The sequence below is a fragment of the Mixophyes fleayi genome, chromosome 1, assembly GCF_038048845.1.
Source record: "Mixophyes fleayi isolate aMixFle1 chromosome 1, aMixFle1.hap1, whole genome shotgun sequence".
In the NCBI taxonomy this organism is placed as follows: domain Eukaryota; kingdom Metazoa; phylum Chordata; class Amphibia; order Anura; family Limnodynastidae; genus Mixophyes; species Mixophyes fleayi.
The window spans coordinates 342,704,598-342,731,646 of NC_134402.1; the positions used below are offsets into that span (position 1 = coordinate 342,704,598).

General features: G+C 40.7%; 1 protein-coding gene across 4 annotated transcripts in view; it reads left to right on the forward strand.

Moving 5' to 3' along the window:
- TANGO2 (transport and golgi organization 2 homolog) overlaps positions 1-27,049 on the forward strand; it is a 156,817-nt gene that overhangs the window by 57,282 nt on the left and 72,486 nt on the right. Inside the window, exons 1-3 of one of the 4 annotated variants that reach the window (XM_075216786.1) lie at positions 17,155-17,232; positions 20,880-21,013; positions 25,452-25,598. In XM_075216786.1, the coding sequence (XP_075072887.1) occupies positions 25,543-25,598 (56 nt within the window). In that variant the 5' untranslated portion in view covers positions 17,155-17,232; positions 20,880-21,013; positions 25,452-25,542. Of the gene's footprint in view, positions 1-17,124; positions 17,233-20,879; positions 21,014-25,451; positions 25,599-27,049 lie in introns of those variants that run through there. The other 3 variants (XM_075216778.1, XM_075216794.1, XM_075216768.1) reach the window with 3 other exon arrangements.

The following is a 27,049-nucleotide window of genomic DNA, read 5'->3' on the forward strand; positions in this document are numbered from 1 at the left end:
GTCATTTATACCTTTTAGTTCAGCTCTGCTCTCCGACATCTTGCGGACAGTGAACTGCGCAGTTCCTCCCAAGCACCATTGTGGAACGGATCACGCCTGGAAGAGGTAAGTACACAATTATATAATTTTTTATTCATTTATTAGTGGTTTATAACTAATTTTGAGGCACTTGTGAGGCATAACAGTCATTGGGGGCATTTTTGTGTGGCTGAATATTCATTGGGGTCATTTAATGTGAAGCATACAATGAATTGGGGGCTAACTGTGTGGCATATTTTGAATTGGGGGCAACTGTGTAGCATATTTTGAATTGGGGGCAACTGTGTGGCATATTTTAAACTGGGGGCAACTGTGTGGCATATTTTAAACTGGGGGCAACTGTGTGGCATATTTTTTTTTTTTTTTTTTTTTAACTTCAATAGTATTTTTATTATTAATTTTTCAAAAATTATGGGGTACAGAAAGAAGAAAGGGATGGGGGGTAAGGAAAGGACACAAAATAAAAAGGGGGAAGGATTGAAGGGGTACATAGTGGGGGGAACACATTAAACAATTCTGCTGTTAAGCCATATTGAACACATGAGGGAGGGAACCTAATAGGATCCTTTCCAATTCGTGAAAGTTACACTGGTCGAATGGTCACCATGGAACTACTAATAGGGACATTGGGGAACTTCGCTAAGTGTAGGAGATGCAGGTAGTAAATCAGAGTCTATTCGATCTGGACGCGCTCCCTCTCCGTCCGTAACATACACATGCCAACTGAACCACTTCATTATCGGGGACGAGGTGGCAGTGGAGTAGGGCATCCCCTCTGTCTCCATTTCAAAGCTGAATTGCACCTTGGCCACTACTTTCGATATCAAGGGTATCTGTGGTGACTTCCAACCTTGAGCTAAGGACGCTCTTGCGGCAATCAGAATATGACTAAAGACATATTTAGCATATGATGGAAACTGGGGGGGGTAATGCTGCAGTAACGCAACCTCCGGGGTAGGAGAGAGATTTTGTCTAGTAACCTTATTGGCTAGCTGGAAGATTTGTACCCAGAACGACTGTATATGGGGACAATTCCAGAATATATGCATCAAATCCCCCGGTATATTGCATTGCCGCCAGCAAAGTTTAGACTGGGAAGGCCACATTTTATGAAGTCTAGTTGGGGTAAGATACAATCTATTAATTAATTTTATCATCATTTCTGTGTGATTTATACATTTGGACATTCGGAACGCGTTTGTGAAAATGGCTTCCCAATCTTCACTTTCCAAATCTAGTTGAAGGTCAGATTCCCACTGCAGTTGTATTTTGGTTTTATTTTCTGATGTAGAGGGGAGGGTATAGCGGTACCAGAAGGTAATACTGGCTCTATTATCTCCTTTTGTTAATTTAGTGAACAACAAGGGCGGTGGTGATGTAATAGGTAGACCTAGTCAGGGAAGGGAATTAAACCAGTGTCTGAGCTGCAGGTATTTATAAAATTCCTGAGAAGGGAGGTGAAATTTTTCCTTTATTTGTGTAAAAGATAGTAAACTCTGATCGTCTAGTAATTGAGAGAATGAGGTTATTCCGTTTGATACCCATAGGCTGAGATTTAAATTAGGAATTAATTTAGCCACTGCAGCTAAGGAGATATTTTTGGTCTGGACCAGAGTCATAGAATTGGCCTTTAACATTTTGTCCCACACCAACAGGGAGTCCCTAGTTGTCTTTGGTAATTGGGCATTTACAGGGCGCCAATTTTTTGGAACCCAGATCAAATCTGCCAATGGGAAATGCGGGTTAAGAGCTTTCTCCAGGTCTACCCATGGTTTTTGGTGCATCGGGAGGGACCAGTCACGAAGCTGAGAAAGTAAGCAAGCCGCATGGTATCTGTACAAGTCTGGCAACGCCAAACCTCCCTGTTGTTTAGGCAAATACATCCGAGAACTGGCTATTCGTGGGGGTTTGTGTTTCCAGACATATAATATCATAACTGAATGCAGTTTATCCAATAAAGATTTGGGGATACAAACAGGAATAGTACGGAATAAATACATCATTTTTGGGAGCAACATCATCTTGAAGGCTGCGATCCTTCCCAACCAGGAGACCTCGCTGCAGACCCAGGATTTACTTAAAGTTGAAAGTTGGAGGGTTAGAGATGAAAAATTAAGATTAATCGTATTTTCCAGTGAGGAAGTGATTTGAATACCCAAATATTTCAGTGCCGACATCTTCCATGAGTAATGAAAAGATGTTTTAAGGAGTTGCACCTTCTCATGGGGAATATTTATTGGAAGGGCTTCTGATTTAGTGGAGTTTAGCTTATAATATGAAGCTCGGCTATATGTGTCTAAAATATTATGAAGGGTCGGCAGCGAAGTCCCCGGGTCAGTTACAAAAAGCAAAACATCATCGGCAAATAGACATATTTTATGCAAGGTATTTTTAACAGTGGCACCAGGAAACAGATGTGAGGATCTAATGGATATGGCAAGAGGTTCCATTGCCAAGACAAATATCAACGGGGATAAGGGACAACCCTGTCGAGTTCCGTTTGTGATCGTGAATCTATCCGACAGGAATCCGTTACTAAACACTCTAGCCGATGGGTGGGAATATAAGGCCAAAATAGCCCTCAAGAAGTCGCCATGGAATCCAAACCGGAGAAGGACCCCCTCCATGTAGCCCCAATGTAGTCTATCAAATGCCTTCTCGGCATCAAGGGAGAGGACTAACAGCTCAGACCGGGCCTCTGAGAACCATTCTATAATATTAAGCACTCTTCTCGTATTATCCGAGGCCTGCCGCCCCTGAACAAATCCCACCTGGTCTGGATGGATTAAATTCGGGAGAAGTCCGTTAAGTCTATTTGCTATCAGTTTAGCATATATTTTGATATCAGAATTCAGAAGGGCGATTGGCCTATAATTGAGACACGATGCTGGGTCCTTCCCCGGCTTGGGTATAGCGACGATTCGAGATTCTAACATTTCAGAGGGAAATGACCCATGTGATGTTCCTGCGTTAAATAGTTGCTCTAGTATTGGGAGGAGATCTTCCTGGAACATAACATAAAAGCCATTGATATAACCGTCAGGGCCAGGGGCTTTGTCTCTTGGTAGGTTTTTAATAATTGTTTGTATTTCAGCTTGTGACCAGGGGGCAGATAGGGATTCTGCGGTCTCTGGATCTACTTTGGGGATATGTAGACTACTTAAGAAGCCATCTATGTCTGCCGGAGACGGTTGATGCAATAAGCTATCCTCTTTCAAATTATATAGTTTAGCATAGTACTGAGCAAACATATTAGCTATACTTTTAGGGTTAGATACTTTTTGTCCACTTTCGTTCACTAGATGTTTAATTCTATGTTTGGCTCTTTGACCCCTACACTTTCTAGCCAAAAGCTTCCCCGCTCTGTTCCCTGCAACATAGAATTTTTGCCTAAGTTTAGTCAAAGCTTGTTGTGTTTTGGCCATCAACAGTTTCTGGAGTTGACCTCGGACCTGTGTCAGTTCATTCTTTAGTTCAGTACAAGGGCGCTCCTTATTTTGGGATTCTAGGGTTTGTAATTTTAATTCTAGCTCAGTTTGGCGGTGTGCATTAGCTCTTTTTAACCGGGCACCTGTCTGAATCGCCACTCCTCTCAAAACTGCTTTCAGAGCACACCAAAAATTAAAAATATTAGTGTCCTCCGGGGCATTATTTTGACAGTATTGGTGGAGAGCGTTCTTGAGGTCTAATTTAGCTTCCAGAAGTGTCAATAGATATGTTGGCATGCGCCAGGGCCTAGGAGCTTCGTACGGTCGCTCCCTATGCCACGTCCATAACACTGGGGCATGGTCAGACCAAGATATTGGTAGAATTTTAATTTGTTTAGTGGCCTGTAGTGTCCACTTATCAGTTAAGATAAGGTCTATACGGGAGTAGGAATTATGGGCAGAGGAAAAATACGTGTAGTCCCTGCCACTCGGTTCCGAGATTCTCCAGACATCATACAGGTCGAACTCTGCTAACAGCTTAGAAAAAGCTAATGAGGGTCCTGGTATAGCGGGAAGAGTAGAATTATAAGGAGAAGATGGAGATGGGGAGGACCTATCTAGCCTAGGGTCTGCCACAATATTAAAGTCTCCCATGACGATCAATTTACCCTCTTTGTGTTTCTCTATTTCCCGGAAGACTCTTCTTAAAAAAGGAATCTGGCGTGAGTTTGGAGCGTAAAGTGAAACCAGGGTCACTGGTTTGTTTTCTAATAGACCGACTAGGATCAAGTATCTACCCGCTTTATCTGCTATGGTAGTCTTATTCACATAAGTAACTCTACTGCTAAATAGCAAGGCTACTCCATTACGTTTTAATGGGCCGTTTGCCGTGAAACAAGTCGGATAATGGTTATCTCGAAAAATGGGGGGAGCTGCGGCCCTAAAATGTGTTTCCTGCAGGGATACTATGTCGGCATGCAGCTTGTGAAATGAAGTTAGGGCTAGTCTCCTTTTATTTGGAGAATTCAAACCTCTAACATTTTGCGTAAGAAATTTAACCATTTAGAATAATAAGTGTGTCTATCATATTATACTTTAAGTAATCTATTGCCCTGTGGACATTCTTAAAGCGGGGTGTCCTGTAACATTGTATATTAGAGTAGGAAGAATGGGCCTCATGTGAGACATCGGTACCCAAAACAAGAGTATTAGATGTGACAACCTTAGTATGTAATGGGGTGTTCCCAATTGAGGGGGAAATAACGGTGGGAACGGGAAACATAGGGAAAAAAAAGGGGGAAAAAACTGAAATAACCCAAAACATTGGGTTAGAGTATTTGCTGGTAGGGAAGCAAAACCAGCAAAATAAGTAACTTGGGGCGGGTCAGGCCAATTTTGGCTCACCTCATCCCTGTCACCCCAACAAATCCCTGCATACTTAAAGAATCTAAAATTCAACCATATCAGAGAGAATATAACTAGGTTGCAAAGATATAAAGATCAAATTCCACATATCTCATAACAACATGACCGTAAAACATTAACACAATACAATAATAGTACCTTAACCGTTAAACGTATCCTATAGATAAATAAGTGTCCGACTCTTTTGCATCCGGAGGTGAAACATGGCATCTTCCTGCGACCTCCAGCACCTGCAGTAAGTAACGTGACCAGATAAAAGGCACACCTGGTTATAACAAGTTAATGAAAACAACAAGATACTTTTGAACGTGGGTGCTCAGAGGACTCCAGACAACCACTGGTGGGTCGCCCCCCGGAAACTTTAGAACTAGTTTGAATAGCCGCTGGATCCGTGTCTCAAAGACCGTGGTGATATAGGACTTCCATAAGTATTTAATCAGATGGAAAAATATCAGGGCCATTCAAGCCCACTACAATACTCAATTTGACCAGTCTTGTCTCACACGGGACCTAGGAGCGGATGCAACGTCCTGAACAGGGACACTCCAGGTTTTCAGTAACGTTATACCTTCCTCAACTGATGCAATAACGTGGGTAGAGTTATTCCTCCTGATGATTAACTTGACAGGAAATCCCCATCTGTATATGATGTCTTGGTCTCTTAGTGCTTTGGTGATTGCTTGAAAGGATCTCCGTTTAGATATCGTAGCCATAGAAAAGTCTTGAAATATCTGAAGATTCTGGAGGGATTCAGCGTTATCCTCTGATCTAGCCGCTCTCAGTATACGTTCTTTAGTTTGGAAGAAGTGGATTCTCATAAGTGTATCTTTAGGTAGGTCCTCCGACACTGATCTTGGTCTAGGAAGCCTATGTATGCGGTCAATCATCAAGTCCTGTTCAGTCGCTCCAGGCAATAGTTTGCGGAAAAGATCCGTTACATAGGGGAGTAGCTCAGCTGGGGTAACTGAATCTGGAATACCCCGTATCTTGATGTTATTCCTTCTGGATCTATCCTCCATATCCGCAAATTTGTCCCGAAATGTGCTCACTTCTGCTTTCAAGGTTGCATTCTCCGTTATTAGATTATTATGCGAGGCCGTCAGCTCTTCCAGTATATCTTCAATTTGGCCAGTACGACCGCCTAACTCCGCTACCTCCCGCTGTATCTCCCTGATCGACGATCTCATTTCTGATAATATTTCAGATTTAAACATGGAGAACATGTTCTGCATGGCCTTGATCGTGATAGGACCGTCAGGATCCGAGTTGTCAGTGGAGACCATCTGATGGGTAGCCATCTGAGTAGCTGGTGTGGCGGAGGAGGCCTTGGTCTTGGGTGTCTCCAGCCTCTTAGGGGTACCTGCATCCGGAGTGGTAACCTGTGGTTTGAAGAATTGAACTGGAGAAGCAGACGTGGCACTTTTCGTATTTTTTTTCGGAGCCATTCCGGCGTCAATCAAGAGGAGCTGAAAATAAGATAGAAAGCTATCCAAAACACCTGTTACACAGGAGCACGTAGTACGATTAGTGATATGTTGATAAGGTAGCGTTAGCTCTGGTCGGTTGACATTGGAGATGGTTGGGTCAGGGATTAATATTTAGGGCGACATGGGTAGAGGGACTCCTTGTGATCACGCCATAGGCATAGACAACTTAGGCATAGTTCAAAGGTGTAAAAGACTTGTGGAAGCGGCCACTTACAGATGGAGTCAGGACTTAACACCTTGTCTTGTAGAGCTACTAGGTGCTGAGCAGACCAGCTGCGTGATGTAACAGAGAAGTGTACTTCACTAAATGAATAGACTCCAATAGATTATTACAATCAAGAGTTAAATTCTTCCTTTTTTTTTTTTTTTTTTCCCTTTCTTTATTTTAAGCAGCCACCAGGTGGCAGTGTAATCTTATATTTGCCTCCGTCTAAATAGAAACTGGAATGGATTGTAAACGGCAATAAAGTGTTAGTGTTGTAGTTACAGGAAGCCTCTCCAGCCTGCTAGTGCCTGTCATTTGTGGGGAAACACGGGCACAGTACCTCAGCCGGCCAGCCAGCAGCCCTGATGGCAGTGGAGCAGACAGATATCCTCCTGTGCATTCACTGCTGCACACAGTTACTCGTCTCCCTCCTCCTCAGCTTCCCCTGTGTCTCCGCTGCTGACTCAGTCCCCGCAGCTCTCCCCGACCCCCAGACTTGGCCGATCACACTGCCGGGATGTGGCTGATGCCAGCAGGTTAGTGCTGCTCTGTTATTCACTGTAGGGGAAGGACAGGACCGCGGCCGGGCGCCATGTAACACAGCAGGGTCTGATGTGCAACAGGCCTCTCACCTCCCGCCGACAGTTACTGCCTCGCTGGTCACGCTCCGGGTATACAGTTGGCACCCTTGTATATAGGCATGCAGAGGGGAGCTCTAGGAAGAGTTTTGGGTCACATGAGTCCCGATATAAAAGGGGTTTTGGCACGGTTTCCTCGGAGCCTTCTAGTCACGCGTCCGCTGCCGATGGCGTCCAAACCACGCCCCCTGTGTGGCATATTTTAAACTGGGGTCAACTGTGTGGTATACTTTAAATTGGGGGTACAACTATGTGACATAATACGGATTGGGGGCACAACTATGTGACATAACATGGATTGTAGTGATTTATGTGGCATAAAATTAATTGGGAGTATTACTGTCGAATAATATGAACTGAGGGCATTACTGTGGCAAAATATGAACTGGGGGCACTATTGTATGGCATAACATGAACATTTATTTGTTGGTCCCAGTACTATTAATATTATCATGATATTAGCGTGATACAATAAGAAGTAATTAAATATATATATTTATACACACACGCAGTGGTCGAAGTGGAAATTTAGTAGAGGCGGTATGGAAAATGTAAGTGGATGGAATTTTATAGTTCTACAATCAAAGCAGTAGAAGAATTGGCATTATGGCTTACCACCGTATACAGAACACTTCGAAACACATACAGTCAAGTCCATAAATATTGGGACATCGACACAATTCTCATATTTTGGGCTCTATACACCACCACAATGGATTTAAAATCAAACTAACAAGATGTGCTTTAACTGCAGACTTTCAGCTTTAATTTGAGGGTATTTACATCCAAATCAGGTGAACAGTGAAGGAATTACAACGGTTTCTATATGTGCATTTAAGGGACTAAAAGTAATGGGACAAACTAAACAATCCTACATCAAACTTTTACTTTTTAATACTTTGTTGCAAATGCTTTACAGTCAATTACAGCCTGAAGTCTGGAACGCATAGACATCACCAGATGCTGGGTTTCTTCCTTGGTGATGCTCTGCCAGGCCTCTACTGCAAATGTCTTCAGTTCCTGCTTGTTCTTGGGGCATTTTCCCTTCAGTTTTGTCTTCAACAAGTGAAATGCATGCTCAATCGGATTCAGGTCAGGTAATTGACTTGGCCATTGCATAACATTCCACTTGTTAGCCTTAAAAAAACTCTTCGGTTGCTTTTGCAGTATGCTTTGGGTCATTGTCCATCTGCACTGTGAAGCGCCGTCCAATGAGTTCTGAAGCATTTGACTGAATATGAGCAGATAATATTGCCCAAAACACTTCAGAATTCATCCTGCTGCTTTTGTCAGCAGTCACATCATCATTGAATACAATGGAACCAGTTCCATTGGCAGCAATACATGCCCACGGCATGACACTACCACCACCATGCTTCACTGATGAAGTGGTATGTTTTGGATCATGAGCAGTTCCTTCCCTTCTCCATACTCTTCTCTTCCCATCACTCTGTTACAGGTTGATCTTTGTCTCATCTGTCCATAGGATGTTGTTCCAGAACTGTAATGGTTTTTTTAGATGTTATTTGGCAAACTGTAATCTGGTGTTCCTGTTTTTGTGGCTCACAAATGGTTTACATCTTGTGGTGAACCCTCTATATTCACTCTTGTGAAGTCTTCTCTTGATTGTTGACTTTGACACATATACACCTACCTCCTGGAGAGTGTTCTTGATTTGGCCAACTGTTGTGAAGGGGTTTTTCTTCACCAGGGAAAAAATTCTTCTGTCATCCACCACAGTTGTTTTCTGTGGTTTTCCGGGTCTTTTGGTGTTGCTGAGCATTCCGGTGCGTTCTTTCTTTTTAAGAATGTTCCAAACAGTTGATTTGGCCACACCTAATGTTTTTGCTATCTGTCTGATGGGTTTGTTTTGATTTTTCAGCCTAATGATGGCTTGCTTCCCTGATAGTGACAGCTCTTTGGATCTCATATTGAGAGTCGACAGCAACAGATTCCAAATGCAAATGTCACACCTAGAATCAACTCCAGACCTTTTACCTGCTTAAGTGATGATGAAATAACGAGGGAATAGCCCACACATGTCCATGAACTAGCTTTTGAGTCGATTGTCCCATTACTTTTGGTCCCTTAAAAAGTGGGAGGCACATATAGAAACCGTTGTAATTCCTACACCGTTCACCTAATTTGGATGTAAATTCCCTCAAATTAAAGCTGAAAGTCTGCTGTTAAAGCACATCTTGTTAGTTTCATTTCAAATCCATTGTGGTGGTGTATAGAACCCAAAATATGATAATTGTGTCGATGTCCCAATATTTATGGACTTGACTGTATATATATATCAATATATATATATATATATATATATATATATATATATATATATATATACACACACACACACACACACACACACTACTAGCACACCTGGGCTTGAAGACATTTTTGCCGGCGCACTGATAGAAAAAGGTTGCTGACCCCTGGTCTAGCAGCTGCAATGTGGAATCCTCGGTAGCAGCCCAGGAAGCAGGGTGAGGTTGCTCAGCAACAGACATACAACTCTGATATTCAGCAAATCTGGAATGAATCTCTGAGACAGAGAAAAAAAACAAAACACACAGCAGCAAAAACATAACATACCCTCCGCCCCTCCCTTTAGGAGGGGTCACTGAACCCTCTACAGGATGGCTTAAATGAATTATTCTTATGGAATATCTTCCTTAACCTCTCAGCATAAAGATCCTTTGATGGTACCGATGACCTGTCTTCTGGGCCGTAACCCTTCCAGTGGACAAGATATTGAAGCTGGTTTTCAGAGTGAATCCAGAATATTTTCTACCTCAAATTAAGCGTCAATGCTAACAGGAGAAGGCTTACGAGTAAGTTTCCTATGAAAGGTTCTGGACTGGAATTGAGGTTTCAGCAACGAGATATGAAAGACTCTGGGAATTCTCATGGACAGAGGTAAGTCCAATTTATATGCCACTGGATTCATCTTCTTGACTATGGTATAAGGGCCAATGTATCTAGGACCGAATTTTCTGGATAACTGTCGAAGTGAAAGATTTTTAATGGATAGCCAAACTGTCTCCCACCTTTACTTGGAACTCCGTGCGATGATGATCTGCTGCTGTTTTTGCCTTGGTCTAGGCTCTAGATAATGAGTTTTGAACTTTACCTCCAACTTTCTTCAACCTAGTCACAGTATTTCATATATCATCTGCCTCAGATGTTGAGAAAGGAGAAAATGAGAAGACTCGAGGGAGAAGGCAAGTAGTACAAAAGAAAGGAGATGTCTTGGATGCTGAATGGGGGAATTATTGTAAGCAAACTCTGCCCATGGGCTATTGTGAAATTGGAAGATATAGCACCGGATAAACTGATTATTCCGTTCAGTCTGGCCATTAGGCTGTGGATGATATACTGACGAGAACAAAAGCTCGGTTCCCAAGGCTTTACAGAAGGCCTTCCAAAAGGTTGCTATGAACTGTGTACCCTTTTCCGACACTATACAGTCATGGCCAAAAGTTTTGAGAATGACATAGATATTTTTCACAAGGTCTGCTGCCTCAGTTTTTATTATGGCAATTTGCATATACTTCAGAGTGTCATGAAAATTGATCAGATGAATTGCAATTAATTTCAAAGTCCCTCTTTGTCATGACAATGAACTTTATCCCTAAAAAAGACATTTACACTGCATTTCAGCCCTGCCACAAAAGGACCAGCTGGCATCAGGTCAATGATTCGTTAACACAGTTGAGAGTGTTGACGAGGACAAGGCTGGAGATCACTCTGTCATGTTGATTGTTAGTAAAACTGAATGGAAGCTTTATAAGGAGGGTGGTGCTTGAAATTATTGTTTTTTCTCTGTTAACCATGGTTATCTGCAAGGAAACATGTGCAGTCATCATTGCTTTACACAAAAAAGGCTTCACAGGCAAAGATATTGCTGCTAGTAAGATTGCACTTAAATCAACCATTTATCGGATCATCAAGGAAAGAGGTTCAATAGTTGTGAAGAAGGCTTCAGGGTGCCCAAGATCGTCCAGCAAGAGCCAGGACCGTCTCCTAAAGTTGATTCAGCTGCGGGATCGGGGCACCACCATTGCAGAGCTTGCTCAGGAATGGCAGCAGGCAGATGTGAGTGTATCTGCATGCACAATGAGGTGAAGACTTTTGGAGGATGACCTGGTTTCAAGAAGGCCAGCAAAGAAGCCACTTCTCTCCAGGAAAGGCATCAGGGACAGACTGATATTCTGCAATAGGTACAGGCATTGGACTGCTGAGGACTGGGATAAAGTCATTTTCTCTGATGAATCCCCTTTCAGATTGTTTGGGGCATCTGGAAAAATGCTTGTCCGGAAAAGGAAAGGTGAGCGCTACCCTCAGTCCTGTGTCATGCCAACAGTAAAGCATCCTTAGACCACTCATGTGTGGGGCTGCTTCTTAGCCAAGGGAGTGGGCTCACTCACAATTTTGCTTAAGAACACAGCCATGAATAAATAATGGTACGAAAACACATTCTCCAAGAGCATCTTCTCCCAACCATCCAAGAACAGTTTGGTGACGAACAATGCCTTTTCGGCATGATGGAGGACCTTGCCATAAGGCAAAAGTGATAACTAAGTGGCTCTGGGATCAAAACATCGAAATTTTGGGTCCATGGCCAGGAAACCCCCTAGACCTTAATTCCATTGAGAATTTGTGGTCAATCCTCAAGCAAACAAACAAAAACCCACAAATTCTGACAAACTCCACGCATTGATTAGGCAAGAATGGGCGGCCATCAGTCAGAATGTGGCCCTGAAGTTGATTGACAGCATGCCAGGGCGAATTGCACAAGTCTTAAAAAGGAAGGGTCAACACTGCAAATATTGACTCTTTGCATAAACTTGATGTAATTGTCAATAAAAGCCTTTGACACTTATGAAATTCTTGCAATTTTACTTCAGTATACTATAGCAACATCTGACAAAAAGGTCTAAAAACAATGAAGCAGCAAATAGCACTGAGCAATGTCACAGCTCCCTGTATTCCACAGTGGCACATTGCAGCTATATGGGTTTCTCACAGATAGCAGATAAAGCCAAAGTTAGGGCAGTTTCTCACAGTTTAAACTCAGTCTCTTTTTCCCATAGCTGACTGTCCCTGCACTTCACCCTTATTGTTATATCTCAGTCCAGCAAAAGGGCATAATACACTATTCAGGCCTCCCTACCTGACTAATAACATGGCTTAGTCCAATCATATAAGAAACCTGTTATGGCTCTCTTCTCTGTCTATACTGTGCTGACTGTCTGACTGCTGACTGTCTCTCTCATCACCGCTGTAGCCCTTGTTCAATACTGTTTCCTTTCCTCTCCTTCATGCTCCTTCTCTTCTTCCAACTGCTGCCCCCTAGAATCTCTAACTGACGGTTTCCAACTGCTTCTTCACAAGCTCCTCCTCCCCACTGCATGCTGGGAGATGCTGTTCTCTGTCTGCAGGGGAGGTATCTAAACAGCATGTGTGGCCGGCTCAGGTCGTCAGTACTACACAAATAAAACGCAATAATAAATAAAACAGTAATAAAGTAAAATAAGTACATAGTTACCTCTCATTCCCACGACGTCTCCTGTGCTGCTCCCCACTTATGGAACTCCCTACCTAGATGGACCAGGTTCTCCCCCAACCATTAATCTTTCAAGTGCTCTCTCAAATCCCACCTCCACACTATAGCCTACCCCCACTTTATACTATGCCCTCTTGGTGTACTAACAGCTATAGCCCCAATCTCTACTCACTAGCTCCTACTGCCTCACAAGCAGGGCCCTCCTTACCATTTGTCTCACGTCTGTACCTCCTTCATCAACCTTGTATGTAGTTTATGCATGGTTTGTATTTTGTACAATTTCTTTTTCTGACTATCTGGCACTGTGGAGATTTGTGGCACCTTATAAATGAATGATGATGATGATGATGAATTGAAAACTTGATCATGGAGCCGATTCAAATATAATATGGGTTGCAAATTAAAACATTAAGAACCCTTATTCTAACAGATGCAGGTGCAATGCCCTTCAATGTATTGTAAAAGTGCTTTTATTTAAACATACAGCTTTATTTGTACCAACACCTCTATCAAAGCTTTATATGCAGCCATTATTCCAGCACATGCCTGTTCAAACACACAATTTCCTGCATGTGAGCAGCTTTTTGCTTCCTTTGTGCATGCCATTCAGACACACACCTGGTGACATCGCAAGTTTTCTCTATTTAAATCTGTTTATTCTGAGTATTAGTTATCTAGTCCGCAGCTACTGTATTAGTTCCTGACTTCCTCTTACCAACTCAGCCTGGCATTGAATACACACTATATTGCAAATTACCCTAATATCAGCTTGATTCTTGACCTACTTGAAATACTGTGCCCTGAACCATAGCCTGTGTCTAACTATATCCCTGCAAACCTGGTGTAATATTATTCCTGCCTTTGTCCTAATTCCTTCTCAGCTCCTTTCAGTGACCTGTAGGCATCCCAAGGCAAAGTCTAATACTTCAATGTGACAATCCCTGCTGGTAAATCAAGGTGACTCTGCACCCTAGGTTAGCAAGTGCAAACCTGTAACATAAAAGAGGGCCCCCATCTGATAAGATTTCTTAGGTTGGCCATGAACAAGTGAGTGCAGGACCCCACAAAATTAAGCAAAAACACATGCCAGACCATGTGGAGAACTAACAAACAGTTTATGGGTTAGATTCAATTAGCCACGTTGCATTTTAGAACACTGCGGTAATAGCTGCGCATTATTACCGTTACTACGGTAATTTCTCTGCTGATTTTTGCTTGTAGCTCTGTGGGCTGTGAGCAAAAATCTGCGGCAAAATTACTGTAGTAACGGTAATAATGCGCAAGACGCGTTGTACTGAAGAACAATGTGGCTAATTGAATCTACCCCATATGCGATATACAAAAACAGTGCAATAATCTGTACAAGCCTATTGGCAAACATCTTGACATGCCAGATCAGATATATAGATTTAATTGTTAAAGGAAGAAAATCTATGGCTGGGTGTTTTCCCGGAGATAGGGCTTCTCCCTTTTTATCAAGAGATACCATCGTGCTACTGATGATAGCAGTGCATGATAATAGAAAAAATGCTTTATTTATTTAAATATAGCATATTTTCCAATCAGAAATATACCAATATGCCCCCAAGTCGGCAAAGTAGTAAAAGTACAATTTAGCGGAGACACATTGCACAGATGATGGGGATGGTTAATTTTTCTTTGCAGCTCTATGGGAAGTGAGCAAAAAAAATAAACACATAAATATCAACCAATAAAAAACTACCTTCACGGATCATTTTATTTGCTAAGGATATATAAGAGGAGACCCTATTGCAGCAGTTCATTACCTCTGATGAAATCACCTACAGGTGAAGAAACGCGTCAGGTTAGGAGATCTCACTGTGCCATCTGACACCCCATCGAGTGGGAGTGCACTGCAGTTTATTTCTACAAGCAAGACCTAATAGCGGGAATCAAGAATACTTTAGCCGTTTGGTCCATTTCACAGGCGCTTCCCTCAGCTGTGTTACGGCTTTGAGAGAAAGCTACTATCAGCATCTCCTTCCAGAGCTACGGATCGTATTCAGTGTTCAGTGTTGAACATATTGGAGTTCACTGATTAATCAGCAACCCACGTACCTTCAGACCGCATTATGGGACTGAATCTTAGAACCAGGTCTGTATTACACAATCGCTGAATGTTGTGAGTGGGATAGACATTCTTAAGCGGAGTTCAGCTGTGGATTGACAGTAATTTTTGATTCTTATACCGGTTTCTGAGGAACATTTATTTTATCACGTTGGAATGGTGATTTTCAATACAATTGAGGAACTATTGATTTGTTCTATTTGGTGTGGCCACACCGTTATATCATTCATTCCGAATCCTGAGTTAATTGGATCCATTTGAGAGTGCATTAGTCACATAGAAGTTTTCTCTGATTTGTGGCACATTTACCATATATTATACATTGTTTTTCTGTTGCCATATGCATTGGAGTTTTCCAGATTGTATTTGCCACCCATATACTGCAGTATCTATATTTCTATATATGTATTTTTCCACACTGGCCAGTAATTCTCATGCATTCATTTGTTTTTATTAATAAATTGTTATATTTTACCTCATGGATCGTCTGTGGGTGGTGTGTGTACCCGTTACCAGCGCTGGTACTTGTGTGTTTTCCTTCAGAAGTGCACTTGCGCTGCTGAACGCCTCTGGAGGAAATCTCGCACCCTAGACGATTTCACTTTGTTTACCCTCTCCTCCTACAGTTCCGCCCTCTCCCTTGCCAAACAATCTTTCTTTAAGTCCCACATCACTTCTCAGTCCTCTAATTTCTGCTGCCTCTTAACTCCCCCTTTCTCCCTCCGACTTTGCCTTCTTTTCTCCTCTAAAATTGAGGCTATCACACTAGACATCTCCTCCTCATCTCACACTCCAGCCACCGTCATCACTCCACCTTCCTCCAACAACCAACTCTGGTTCTCTTTCCGCCCCACATCGGGTGATGAAGTCCACTCTCTCATTCTTTCTTCTCCCCCATCTACTTGCCAACTGGATCCCATCCCTTCTCACCTCCTTTGCTCTCTTACCACTACTGCCTGCTCCCACCTGCACACCTCTTCAGCCACTCTCCATTGGCATTGTCCCCTCTTACTTCAAACACGCCCTTATCTCCCCCATTTTTAAAAACTTCACTTCTCCCCTTTGCCACCAAACTACTTGAGTGGATTATCTGCAACCGCCTCTCCAGTCACCACTTGGGTAACTCCCTCCTTGACCTGCCACCATAAATTGCGGGGTCCAGTACAAATGTAACAGGCAGGGCCCCCTTCCTACATTTGCCTCCCCTCGCCCGATTCTCTACAGTCAACCCCATGCCTGGTTCCATCGAACCCATGCAGTAGTTTACTTACCTCTCTGCATCTTCTTGCTGTCTCCTTTCGGTTCCTCTCTATTGACAGGACTGCAACGTTATTAATTACACAACGTCAGAGATGCTGCAGGGAGCCTCTCTGCCTTGTTGCAGCTCTCTGTCCGGGAGCCAAGCACCTGGATGGCTGCGAATGAAGCAAATGGAGACAGCTGTGGGGCCCTGACATCTTGGGAGTGGAGGCAGACATGCTGTCTACAAAGGGGCCCGCTGTGCATCCTTAATTACACAGAGAGGTCTCTCCCCACACCAACTCTCACATCTCATGAGCAGCTGCTGCCTAGAAATTTTGTCCACCCACTCCCCTAATGAATTTGTTTGGGCCCTAAGCTGTACTCCCTGTCTTGGCTATACTCTATTTACTCTGTATAGGGGTACCATTTGGTGTACTGTTTGTATGGCGCTGCAGAAACCGTATGGCACCATATAAATTATAATAATAATATAACAGGAGACACATATATACTGTGATGGGAGAGGAAGACTGCTTTCATATTTTTACCCACAATTCCTAGGTGTAGTGGTCTTTTTTTTTTTTTTTTTTTTTTTTTAGAGAGGAGGTTACTTAAAATATCAACTTTAACTTATCAATTAAGGGAAAGACTGGAACCATAATGCAGATAACAAGTGTGAGAAAAAATAACACAGTAACGCTGCAAAAGATCCTTTGTTCTTACTAGAATTTATATAGCTTTTTTGAGGGTTATTGTTGACTTTACTGACACATCATGTATCAGATGGGTCACCTGCATGCAAACGTAAAGCACATATAATAATTAGTGGTCCATAAACTCAATTTCTCGCGCAGACCACAACTGAGCCCATCACCTCACGGACACCTGCTCCACCAAAGCTGCTGCAGCAGCTAATGGCAGCTCCTCTCTTATACTGTGCTGGGATGGAAGCCGTGCCGTAATTGGTGTTCTGCAGAGCTGGCTGTGTGGTGATTGGCTGTGGCCGGGGCAGATGGGCGGTTCTGTGCGCATCAGGGAAGTGTGCTGTAGGCTTCTACACCAACTCACGTCTCCGGAACAGCATTTACCCCATGTCCCGGATAGAAGGTATGTCTTCTGGATCACAGCAGCAACCTCGTCCCCCGGGTGTTATGTGTTGTTATTACAGCCTTGCTCTCCCTCCACGGTATATATATATATATATATATATATATATATATATATATATATATATATATATGTCTCCTGTTAGAGACCTGCCATCCTGTAAATATATGTCACTAATAGCAACAATCCTATACAGTTGCCCCAGTGCATTATGGATCCGTTCTTCCCCCACTTGTTTACAAACCATCATCTTTGCTGCATGATAGGAAAATTATATAGATTCGAATATTCTTAAAAATAAAATATTTCCGAAATAAACTGTTCTGTAATAATACCGTTTTACTTTTTTTTTGTACAATTTAAAATAGATACATTTTTTCTATGGGCAATCAACACCTATGATTGTATCGTATAATAATAATAAATACAGCTAGTAAATAGTTTATATGGTACATTTTTTTATTTTAAACATTACATATTAATATGAACACGAGTACATCTGCAACATTTGATTCTCACATAAAAAGACTATTTTGTCCATCCAAAATGTTCCAATAGGATATATTATGCTATTTAAAATATATATAAGCTATATTTTGTACTGACCAACTTGCTTGAAACTGTTAAAAATAGGACCATGCTAGAACAATGCATTTGTGATGTGGTAAGCTAAATTGCCAGTATTATGTTGTAATGGGGGAGGAAATAACACAGCAGGGACATGTGGCTGTGATAGCAGTATTGTCTTAGTTTGCTATCTACCCTCTGTGATAAACTACCCACAGACAGCTGCACATGAACTCTTTGTTTAAAATGGAGCCATAATAATTTTTTCTTCTTCAGGAACGATCATATTTTGGTAGATAGCTGTGACCTTCATTTGCATTTGTGACCTTAATTTGCATATCTGATTATTAAGCTGGGCTACACAAATGATTGTGCAATTGTGTTCTGTGCTACTGCATGGCTCTATCACAACAGCCCTATCTGATGTTCTGTAACCAAAAGTCACATAAGGGGACAGTAAGTGTTCAGGTTGACTGTCAGATGCAAGGCCAGTGAGGCAGTTTGATGGCCTTTATAAAGCCTCTCAGCGTGGACTTTATATGGTCATGGAATATTTTGTCACTTGCTATCCCTATAATATATAACTGAAAAGATTAACTCTAATTTATTGTCTTTTAAAAAAGATTGAGAAAGTGATGTGTTAGTTGGAATGTAGTCGGGTGACTTAATGTATGCCCCAAAAGATGCTTAGCACTTGTTTGAGAGGGTGTCTGCATGTTTCTTATTATGTTAAGTATGCATCCAGGATGTACCTTTCATTATTTTAATAATTTTAGGTCTCTTTTAAGTCCATGTGTTTGTCAGATGTGTTTATTTTGATTTGTTTTAATTGCATTTTATCTGTGTATCATTTATATTTGACTGTTTTATAAATAAAACAAACCCTAATATTACTAGTGGCTCTTACAAAATGGTGCTTGTAGTATGTTTGCTCCTAATTGGTGAAAGCAGTTCATCTGCGGTGCAAATTAGGTTAACTGAGTTACTAACCATATACACGAGCATTCAGAGTGAGCACTCGATGCAGCATATCCTGTTGTGTGATGTCTATATTCCATCCAACGTTTACTTTTTAGGGAAAGCACTTGTGTACAAGCTCTTATAGCCTTGAAGTACACAAGTTTTTCTTGTAACTTTTGCAATTTTTTTAATTGTAAATGCAGCAAGTGCATCATACCACAGTGATGTCACTAGATCCTATTAAATTAATAGGGTGTATGTTCATGAATATTGCTTCAGCAGACAAAGTGGCTGCTTCCACTGTGTAGGAAATGGATGTACTTAAATCGGAGGATAAGGAAAGTATAGGCACTAGTTTACTGACGTCTTGCAACAGATCTTAAATGGAAAGACACATTATTTACTAACATTGTTCAAAAGTGCAACATTTTAAAACGAACCAAAAAAATATAGCAGCCAATCATATATTTTGTTTTCTTTTTTTTGTCTAACTTTCAGTAGGTAGATTAAGGATGATGGGTTGCTTTGATTTTGTTGCAGATTTATTATTTTGAGCATAGTTTATAAATTACCATAAGTGATTATATTCTGTAAGCAGAAAGGACAAGCTGAGCTAAAATCTCTTGGCCTCCCTCTCTATTTCCTAATTTGTCAACTGATCATAGAAGGGGTTTTGCAGATAATAATATTTGTGTGTTAGAGTTATTTGTTATCCTTATTTGTATAGTGCGTACATGTATTACACACAGGGCCGGATTAACGCTAGGGCTAACTGGGCTACAGCCCAGGGGCCTCGGGCATCCAGGGGGCCCTTGAAAGTGCTCAACAGCATTATTGATCGGTCGGGGGTGCATGACTCTCACTCTCACGAGATCTCCTCAGTAAAGAGCGTATAGCACGCTGGGGAAGGAGGTAAGTCGCTTGGCGGCGGCTCTGATCAACGGGGGAGCAGCTCGAATCACGGGGGAAGGGGCGGCTCAGATTATGGGGGGGGCCCTCACGGGGGAATGAAGGCCCCCTTAGCCCAGGGGCCTCCATCCCCTTAATCCGGTCCTGATTACACAACACCTTGCATTGGACATTAGTGTGGATGAGGAAAATGTTAGGAGAGCCATACAGTCCTAAGGGCCAAAAATGGTTGAACTCGGAGGTTAATCTAGACACTCCAACTAACAGAACCTTTGTGGGCAGAACCAATTGAATTCAAACCATGCTCTCCGTTCTAACATGGGATGTGACTCTGTGTAGTCCTCTTTACTCACTAAGTGTAACTGTATGTATTTATTTCAGAATAAATTCAGCTATCCCAGTGCTCCATAAAATCATGTATTTCCATGGTTTTTCACTCTACAGAGTGAAAAATGAGTTGCAAGACCACCTTATCACTGTGTTGGTGAAAAAAATATCTCGCCATGGCCTTAGATTGGAGATGACAAAGTTATATGATTGATTGAAAGGTGCTATATGTCACTTTACATTTTTGTCACTATAGCATCACCGCTTAGGGTGGCTGCTGCATTACCCCCAACCAGTAATAAAATTATTAAAATAAATATAGTATATTGGAAAGACCCTAACCCTCCCTCCATGCAGGCTTTACAGAATTACATCTGGCATATCGCAAGCATGGAGAGTATTACATGCTACCTTCACGATAAATCATACAACTTTGACAAGGTTTGGGCCCCGTGATATCTACATGAAAGCCGTAGCTGCTTACCCACCCTCTAATGGCACGTAGATTCTGGGCCGCCTCTGGATCCTCCAGGCTGGGTGTCGTGCACCATGGGTAAGAGACCCGTTTGTGTTGACGTTTGTTTTTTTTGTTTTTTAATTACGTAGGTCATTAATCTTTGGACATGCTACTCATATTTTTCTTCAGTGATAGTTATGGCGTTATACGTGCCTCTCCCTTCCCTCCATCCCGGATCTTTTCTCTTCTCCCCCTCCATTAGTAAAACTAAAATAAGAGGAGACATCTTGTTGACTTATAATCTTCTGTCTTATTAGTGGCTTGTATTTTTTATGCTGTTTCCTCTTGTAATAAATAAAGAGTTTCAAAATAAATAAACAAATATAGTATTTCTTTTTGATAAGTCCCCTCCCTTCTGCTTTGGCAGGTGAGCTGTCTTCAGTCAATGAAATCTCGCTGCATTGGCGATTATGGTCTGGAGCAGCAAGGGTTAACTTAAGGCTCCGCAGATCCAATATCGGGGGATATTGCCCATTTGTGACCCGGCTAGCCAGTTCACGGGTACGTAGTGGAATTGAAAGCTCAGACTTGGACTTTCTGTTCTGCCCGATTAAAAATAAATAAAATAGTTAAAAATAGATTAATAATATATATAATAAAAAAAAAAGATTCCTCATGAAAAATTGCATTATTCAAATAATAAAGTACTTTTTTCATTTTTAATTAATTTTCCTCTGTTATCGCCATCTCAGGATGCATTGTACATGTAACACCACGATCCTTGTTAAATAGGCTGCTCCATGTTTTGCGCAGGAAAGTTGTCACCCATGAAATCTATCGCTGTTGGTACTCCTTTGATGTGTAGGGTGATGCCACCGCTAATAACCTGGCTATGCCCGATTTGTCTTCTGTCCATTTGTTATGATCAGTGTCGGAAATTGTCATGTTCAAGTTGTAAAACTGCAATATTATTTGAGAGCAGCTGCTGCATGTGGCAGGGTGTTGATTTGCAAATGGCTACAAAAGCCTTGTCCTGTACCCGCACCCTCACTCTGCATTACAGAAGACTGAGTGAAAAGACCACTGAAATCAGATCAAGAGAAAAGCTTACCATGCTGGATCATAATTACTTAGCCAAGGTTGTTATTTAATCAATTCCTGATTACAATGAATTGCATTGTGACTGGAAATTGAAAGTCTTTCAGTGTATATAATTTGAATATCGTTCTCATCTACACTAAGTGACCTATTATTAGATTTTAATGAGTTTCTGTGGTGTAAATATTGTTTTTTCCATTTAAAATCTCCTTTTCACCATTTTGTTGCTGCAAGCTAAGTCCATTGTATAATTGAGTGTCTGTCCTTCTTTTGAAACATAAAGGTTTTCATTACTAGGTCTGCATGTTCCCGATAGAAGTTCTTATATTGGTTTCTTTATTTGACCAAATCTACGCTTTTGCGGTGAGCATAAGGAAATTCCTTTCTCTAGTTTCTAATTTTGCTTACAGATCACGGACAAAAAAGATTCATCAATATAAAGTCGCTTAATAGAGTGTTTCGCCACCTTGTGCACCGTGGCAGTTTACCAATGCCCGGAATTGTGCAGAAGAGATGCAACAACATTCTTCCATAAAGAAAGTTACTCAATTGAAACTGAAACATGGTTGATTGTGGTGGAAATGCTGTTTTATGCATTGTTCTAGAATATCCTATAAATACTTCTACCCCTCCTATAAGTAAAGTAATGTAACATAGGATAAAGATGAGAACTCGGTACCATTAAGTGGTGATTAACATTGGCCTTGCACCCACACCATTTCAGGAAAATGCACCTCACAACATTGGAACAAGCAGAACACTTCACCGTTAGAAGCATGCACCCATGACTGTTGCATACTTTAGATTTAGTGTCTGTGCTTTTTTTTTTTTTTTTTTAAGAGCATGGCAAAGGACAATTTCTCTCACCAGATCAACTCCCTCTACTGCTTGGCAGTACCTTGCCTGTGCTCTTTGCATCTTGACTGTAGTATACTGCTCTGTGGATTTCTTATCTTTAGTAAACTGGCTACTTGACCCACTGATTAAGTCGATGCTTGCTGTTGCTCTTTGCTTGTAATGTTCTTCCTTCAGAGTTCCATGCTGACATCGTTTTAAACAGAGTTGCTCATGATATATCCGTAAGATGAGCTGTATTGGTCACTGAAGCTCCTGCCAAATAAGCCCCAAAACTCGCCACTCTTACAAAGTCACTGAGGTCTCCTCTGGCAGCCATGCTAGCATAATTATAGGCAACCAGCAATTCTATACCTTTTTCTGACCAGGCTGGAATGTTATTTACTTAACGCTCGAGCCACAACTGTGTGGAAGCCCTTGCTTTCAATATGTTTGTTGTACCCATTATCCAGTTTTGTCTGTTTTTTTGTACAATGTTTGTATGTTCCTCAATAGATGATGAATTATTCTAACCCTAAACTGTTGACAGAACATTTTCCTAGTCAGTGACTTTGATGCATTATAAAACTTGTCTCATTAGCAGCAATGTATACATTGGAAGATGTTTGTCTACTTGCATTTTCTATAATACTTTGAACAACAAAAGACAATAAACGTGAAGATTTCCTTAATATCTGTTTTAGTTTTTAAGGCTTTCTGCATGCAGAACACTGTGGAGAGCAGGCACCATGACTGCTGCTATTGCCCAATATCTAATGTATATTACAATATCGCATTAAAAGACATGAAGTTTAATAAATTTATTTTCGTTTTGTTGTTTAACTTTTTGGCATAATTTTGCTGCTGGCAAACCAATAGTCCACTTTGGATGATACTATTTGTTATAACTCGTTTTTTTTGTGTTATTGGCGAGTTGCTTCCAAGCTTTGTTTGGGTTCAAAGCACATCTCTGATACAACACTCGTGATATATTTCAAGTTGGGTGTTTATCTCTTTATAAAAAAAAAAAGATTGGATATACAGGTCTTATTTTTTGTGTGTTTTGTTGGAGGTTAGTATGTATTAATTGTATAAATGATGTATTTCTAATTGAAGCATTTAAAAGATTTGTTTTAAAATCTCCTTGAATGGACTAATGCAGAGTGCCTCATACTTTCCATTGGCTACCAATGCAAGCAATAATTGTCACTTAGTAGAATAACCCAGCATCTTACTCCCTTTTACAGTCAACTCTTTCTCACAGTATTACTGTCACTTCATTGACTAAAATCCCTGTGAGTGTTCACTGCATATAGTTGATATAGTCGATTTTGATATTATCATTGTTTTATTATCAATCATTGTTTAACCAATAAAAAATGTATATTACACTAAAGTAACCAGCCTAGTCTACCCATTAGATTACACAAAGAATCTTAAGTAAAAATAAAATCTGTATTGGCATTAACTCTGGTTCAAATTATAAACTGACATATTTCTTTTCTAAATACTTATTAAGTTCTCAATGAATCAGATTACTTCTGCTAATATATTATCTGAAAAATATATATTTTTATATTTATACATTTTTGTGTATATAACTTAGTATCTCTATATTCATATAAATTACAATATTATTTACCATAATTATTACTTTATTCAATATCATTGTACACAATGATAATACAATTTGAAACGTTTGCCCCTCTTGAGTTGTCTATATTCTTTTTGCACAGAACTGTTTTATTTTAGATAACTTTACCCTATATATACTCTTACTCAATAACCTCCTAAACCGTGTATGCTCAGGATTTTATTGAACAGTTCCAAGTAGCGCTGTGTTCCTGGCAGACTGAGCCAGCATATGACCTTCATGAAGAAATGCGGTTCTGGTGCAGTTTCCTTTGACCACCTCTAATAAATACCCTAAACATCATACTAATATTGCCTACTACACAGACCGAGTGACCAGCAGCGTATACAACACAAACTAACTAGTAAGTTAAAATTTTAGTGCCTGGAGAGAGAAGCAAAACTGCTGCCCCCCACGACCTCAATTTTAGCCAAGTGAATTTAAAATATTCATAAACTGCGCCCCTTCAGTGTTGTGCTCTGGGCAGTCGTCTCTCTTTCAAAGCCCTGTTGAAAAACACATTTAGGGGCATATTCAATTACGATAATCGCGGCCGCATGGGTCCGGGTACCGCAACATTATGGATTTCTGTGCACAGAAATCGGCGATATTGCGCTACCGTAATGACGCTTTATATGCACTGCCGCGAATTGTAATTGAATATGCCCCTTACAGTTAATAAAACATGTTTCTACATATTCATATGCCATGCAATTATTCATATCCATCAAAAACCTTGTAAGCTGACAGCTGTACTTCACACAGAAAAGCTACGCTCACATGTAACTTTTGTTTGCTGAGTCTTCATTTGAACACTGGCAAAAGAGAGACTGGTAGTTTGGATATACTTACATGGTATATATTTAATTATGCCGCACTGTGCATACACTATATCCATCCCGTGATAGCAATTTCTCAAGTTCACAATTAAGTTACAGAAACGGTGTGATATTTGATGTGATTGCAAGTACAACTGCTGCAACAAGTCGGACAAGTGTTCTCTTTTGCTACATTGACAGTGCTGCTCTATACAAAGCAATATATGGTTGTGGTAATAACAAATATATGAAGCTAATAATCTAGTTTCATCTATGATGTAGAAATTGCAATGCTCCTATCTCTCTGAGGATTTGTTATTATTCACCTACCAGTGTTTCTCTTAGAAAAGCACAATATTAAATTCCCATTTAAGTGACACTTGAAGCTGTAAGAATGTGTTGGCGTGATCTAGATAAATGCAGCTCATTAAGACAAATGTGCCTTTGGTGTCCTGTTGGTTTTAAAATTGAGTGTTGCTAATGGGAACAGTGGGAAATTTAAACGTTTGCTCCAATAAAAGGTAATGTTTGCTACTATAAAATGGATGTATGAGAGTATTTATTTTTTTCTTCTGTTTATTATTATTGTTATTATTATTATTATTTTTGTTGACAGGCACCTAAGGATTCATTCATAAAATAGCGAGTTCTTCATGCAGTGACACATTAAGACATAAGACTTTTCTGTGTCCTACTAGAAACTCCTCATGTGCATCATTTTTTTCAAGTTTGATCCTCGGCCGGTCTCTAAGAATGCTTATAGGTAAGTACAGCAAGTGTGACATTATTTTTTATCAGGGAAGACGGAGACTAGAGAAAAAAACACTATCAGCTCACACAGTATTAATAAATCGGGTAAACTGTACCATAACCATTTTATTCATTTTTATAAAAATGCCTCCTTCTTTCTATCAAAGTATTCTTTTGGGTTCATTGAATTGTTATCTGCTGGGTTGCGGAATCACACAGCGGTTCTTTAGCATATCATGGTTTTTGGCAATGAATGCCTCTTTATAGCTCTGCATGTCCTCCTGCTTTATTGTGTCTATTCAAGCGCTTAATTGCAGACAGGTGGAGGTCTCCATATTATACAGGGCAAAGTCTCAATGAGAGATGTCTCTTCCAAGTTGAGAGGTTTTGGACTAGACATCACCTACCTTGTATATTTGAAGCCAAGCTAATGATTTGCCAATGAATCTGTCCAAACATATGGACAGGCAATGTGTATAGCAACAACCACAAAAGGAAGATATTCACAGTGCTTCATCTAGGGGATGTTAGTACACTGTGGCGACTATGAATATTTTTTGTCAATTTACATTTTGTTGTGTTTGATTCAAAACCGTTATATTGATTTTAATAAATGCATACACAATTGTGATCATCAGTGTTTTCTCCATGTGTGTACATTAATATTGGTTTTCTTTATGCTATATATTCTCTGCACCCTATCTTCTGCCCAATACCGTTAAAATTCAGAAAATAGGTGCAAAGGAAAAAGATTGACTGGCTGCTATTGGCTACCCCATCACATATTCTTTGCTTGCTCCATTTTTCAGAAATATCGACTTGTGTATTGCATGTAGTTGTAAGAGTTTTTAAGGTTTTCATTGAGAGCATCTATGTCTAATCTCCCCTGTTACAGAGAGGCGAGCAGCAGCCTAGATGATTGGCAGAAGTCCCGTCAATCGACAGTACTGAGACCCTGCTAAATATATTTTTTGTTGGGTGATAAATGGGCACTCTAGCACTTAGCTTTTCTGCAACTTCTCCATGGCCCCAAGCCCGCTATGTACTCCCATGTCAGAAAATCACTAAAATTTGTATAAATGGTGTAGCAAAGAAACTGTTCACACTACTAATTTCAATCCCACTGATGTCTGTGAAGCACACTGTACATAGGAATCGGTATGCCACGCTCCTTCCTCCCCAAATGTGGAGCAGCTACAGAACAGTTATGTGCTAGATGCATCTACTAAAGTATATTACAAATGATTGTTTTAGATATTTAACCCCTTAACATTTTAAAAAGAAATATCTTGTAAAGAATGAAAAATGCATATAGGGACTCATCTAGAGTTTTGACGCCTTTGCGTACCAACCATGCGTAGGAAAAAACAGATGCAAAAAAAAATAAATCGACGATGATGATAAATCTCACGATGCATCCAGCTCAGTGTATTTGAGCCAGATGTATCGTACAAGTGTGTATAC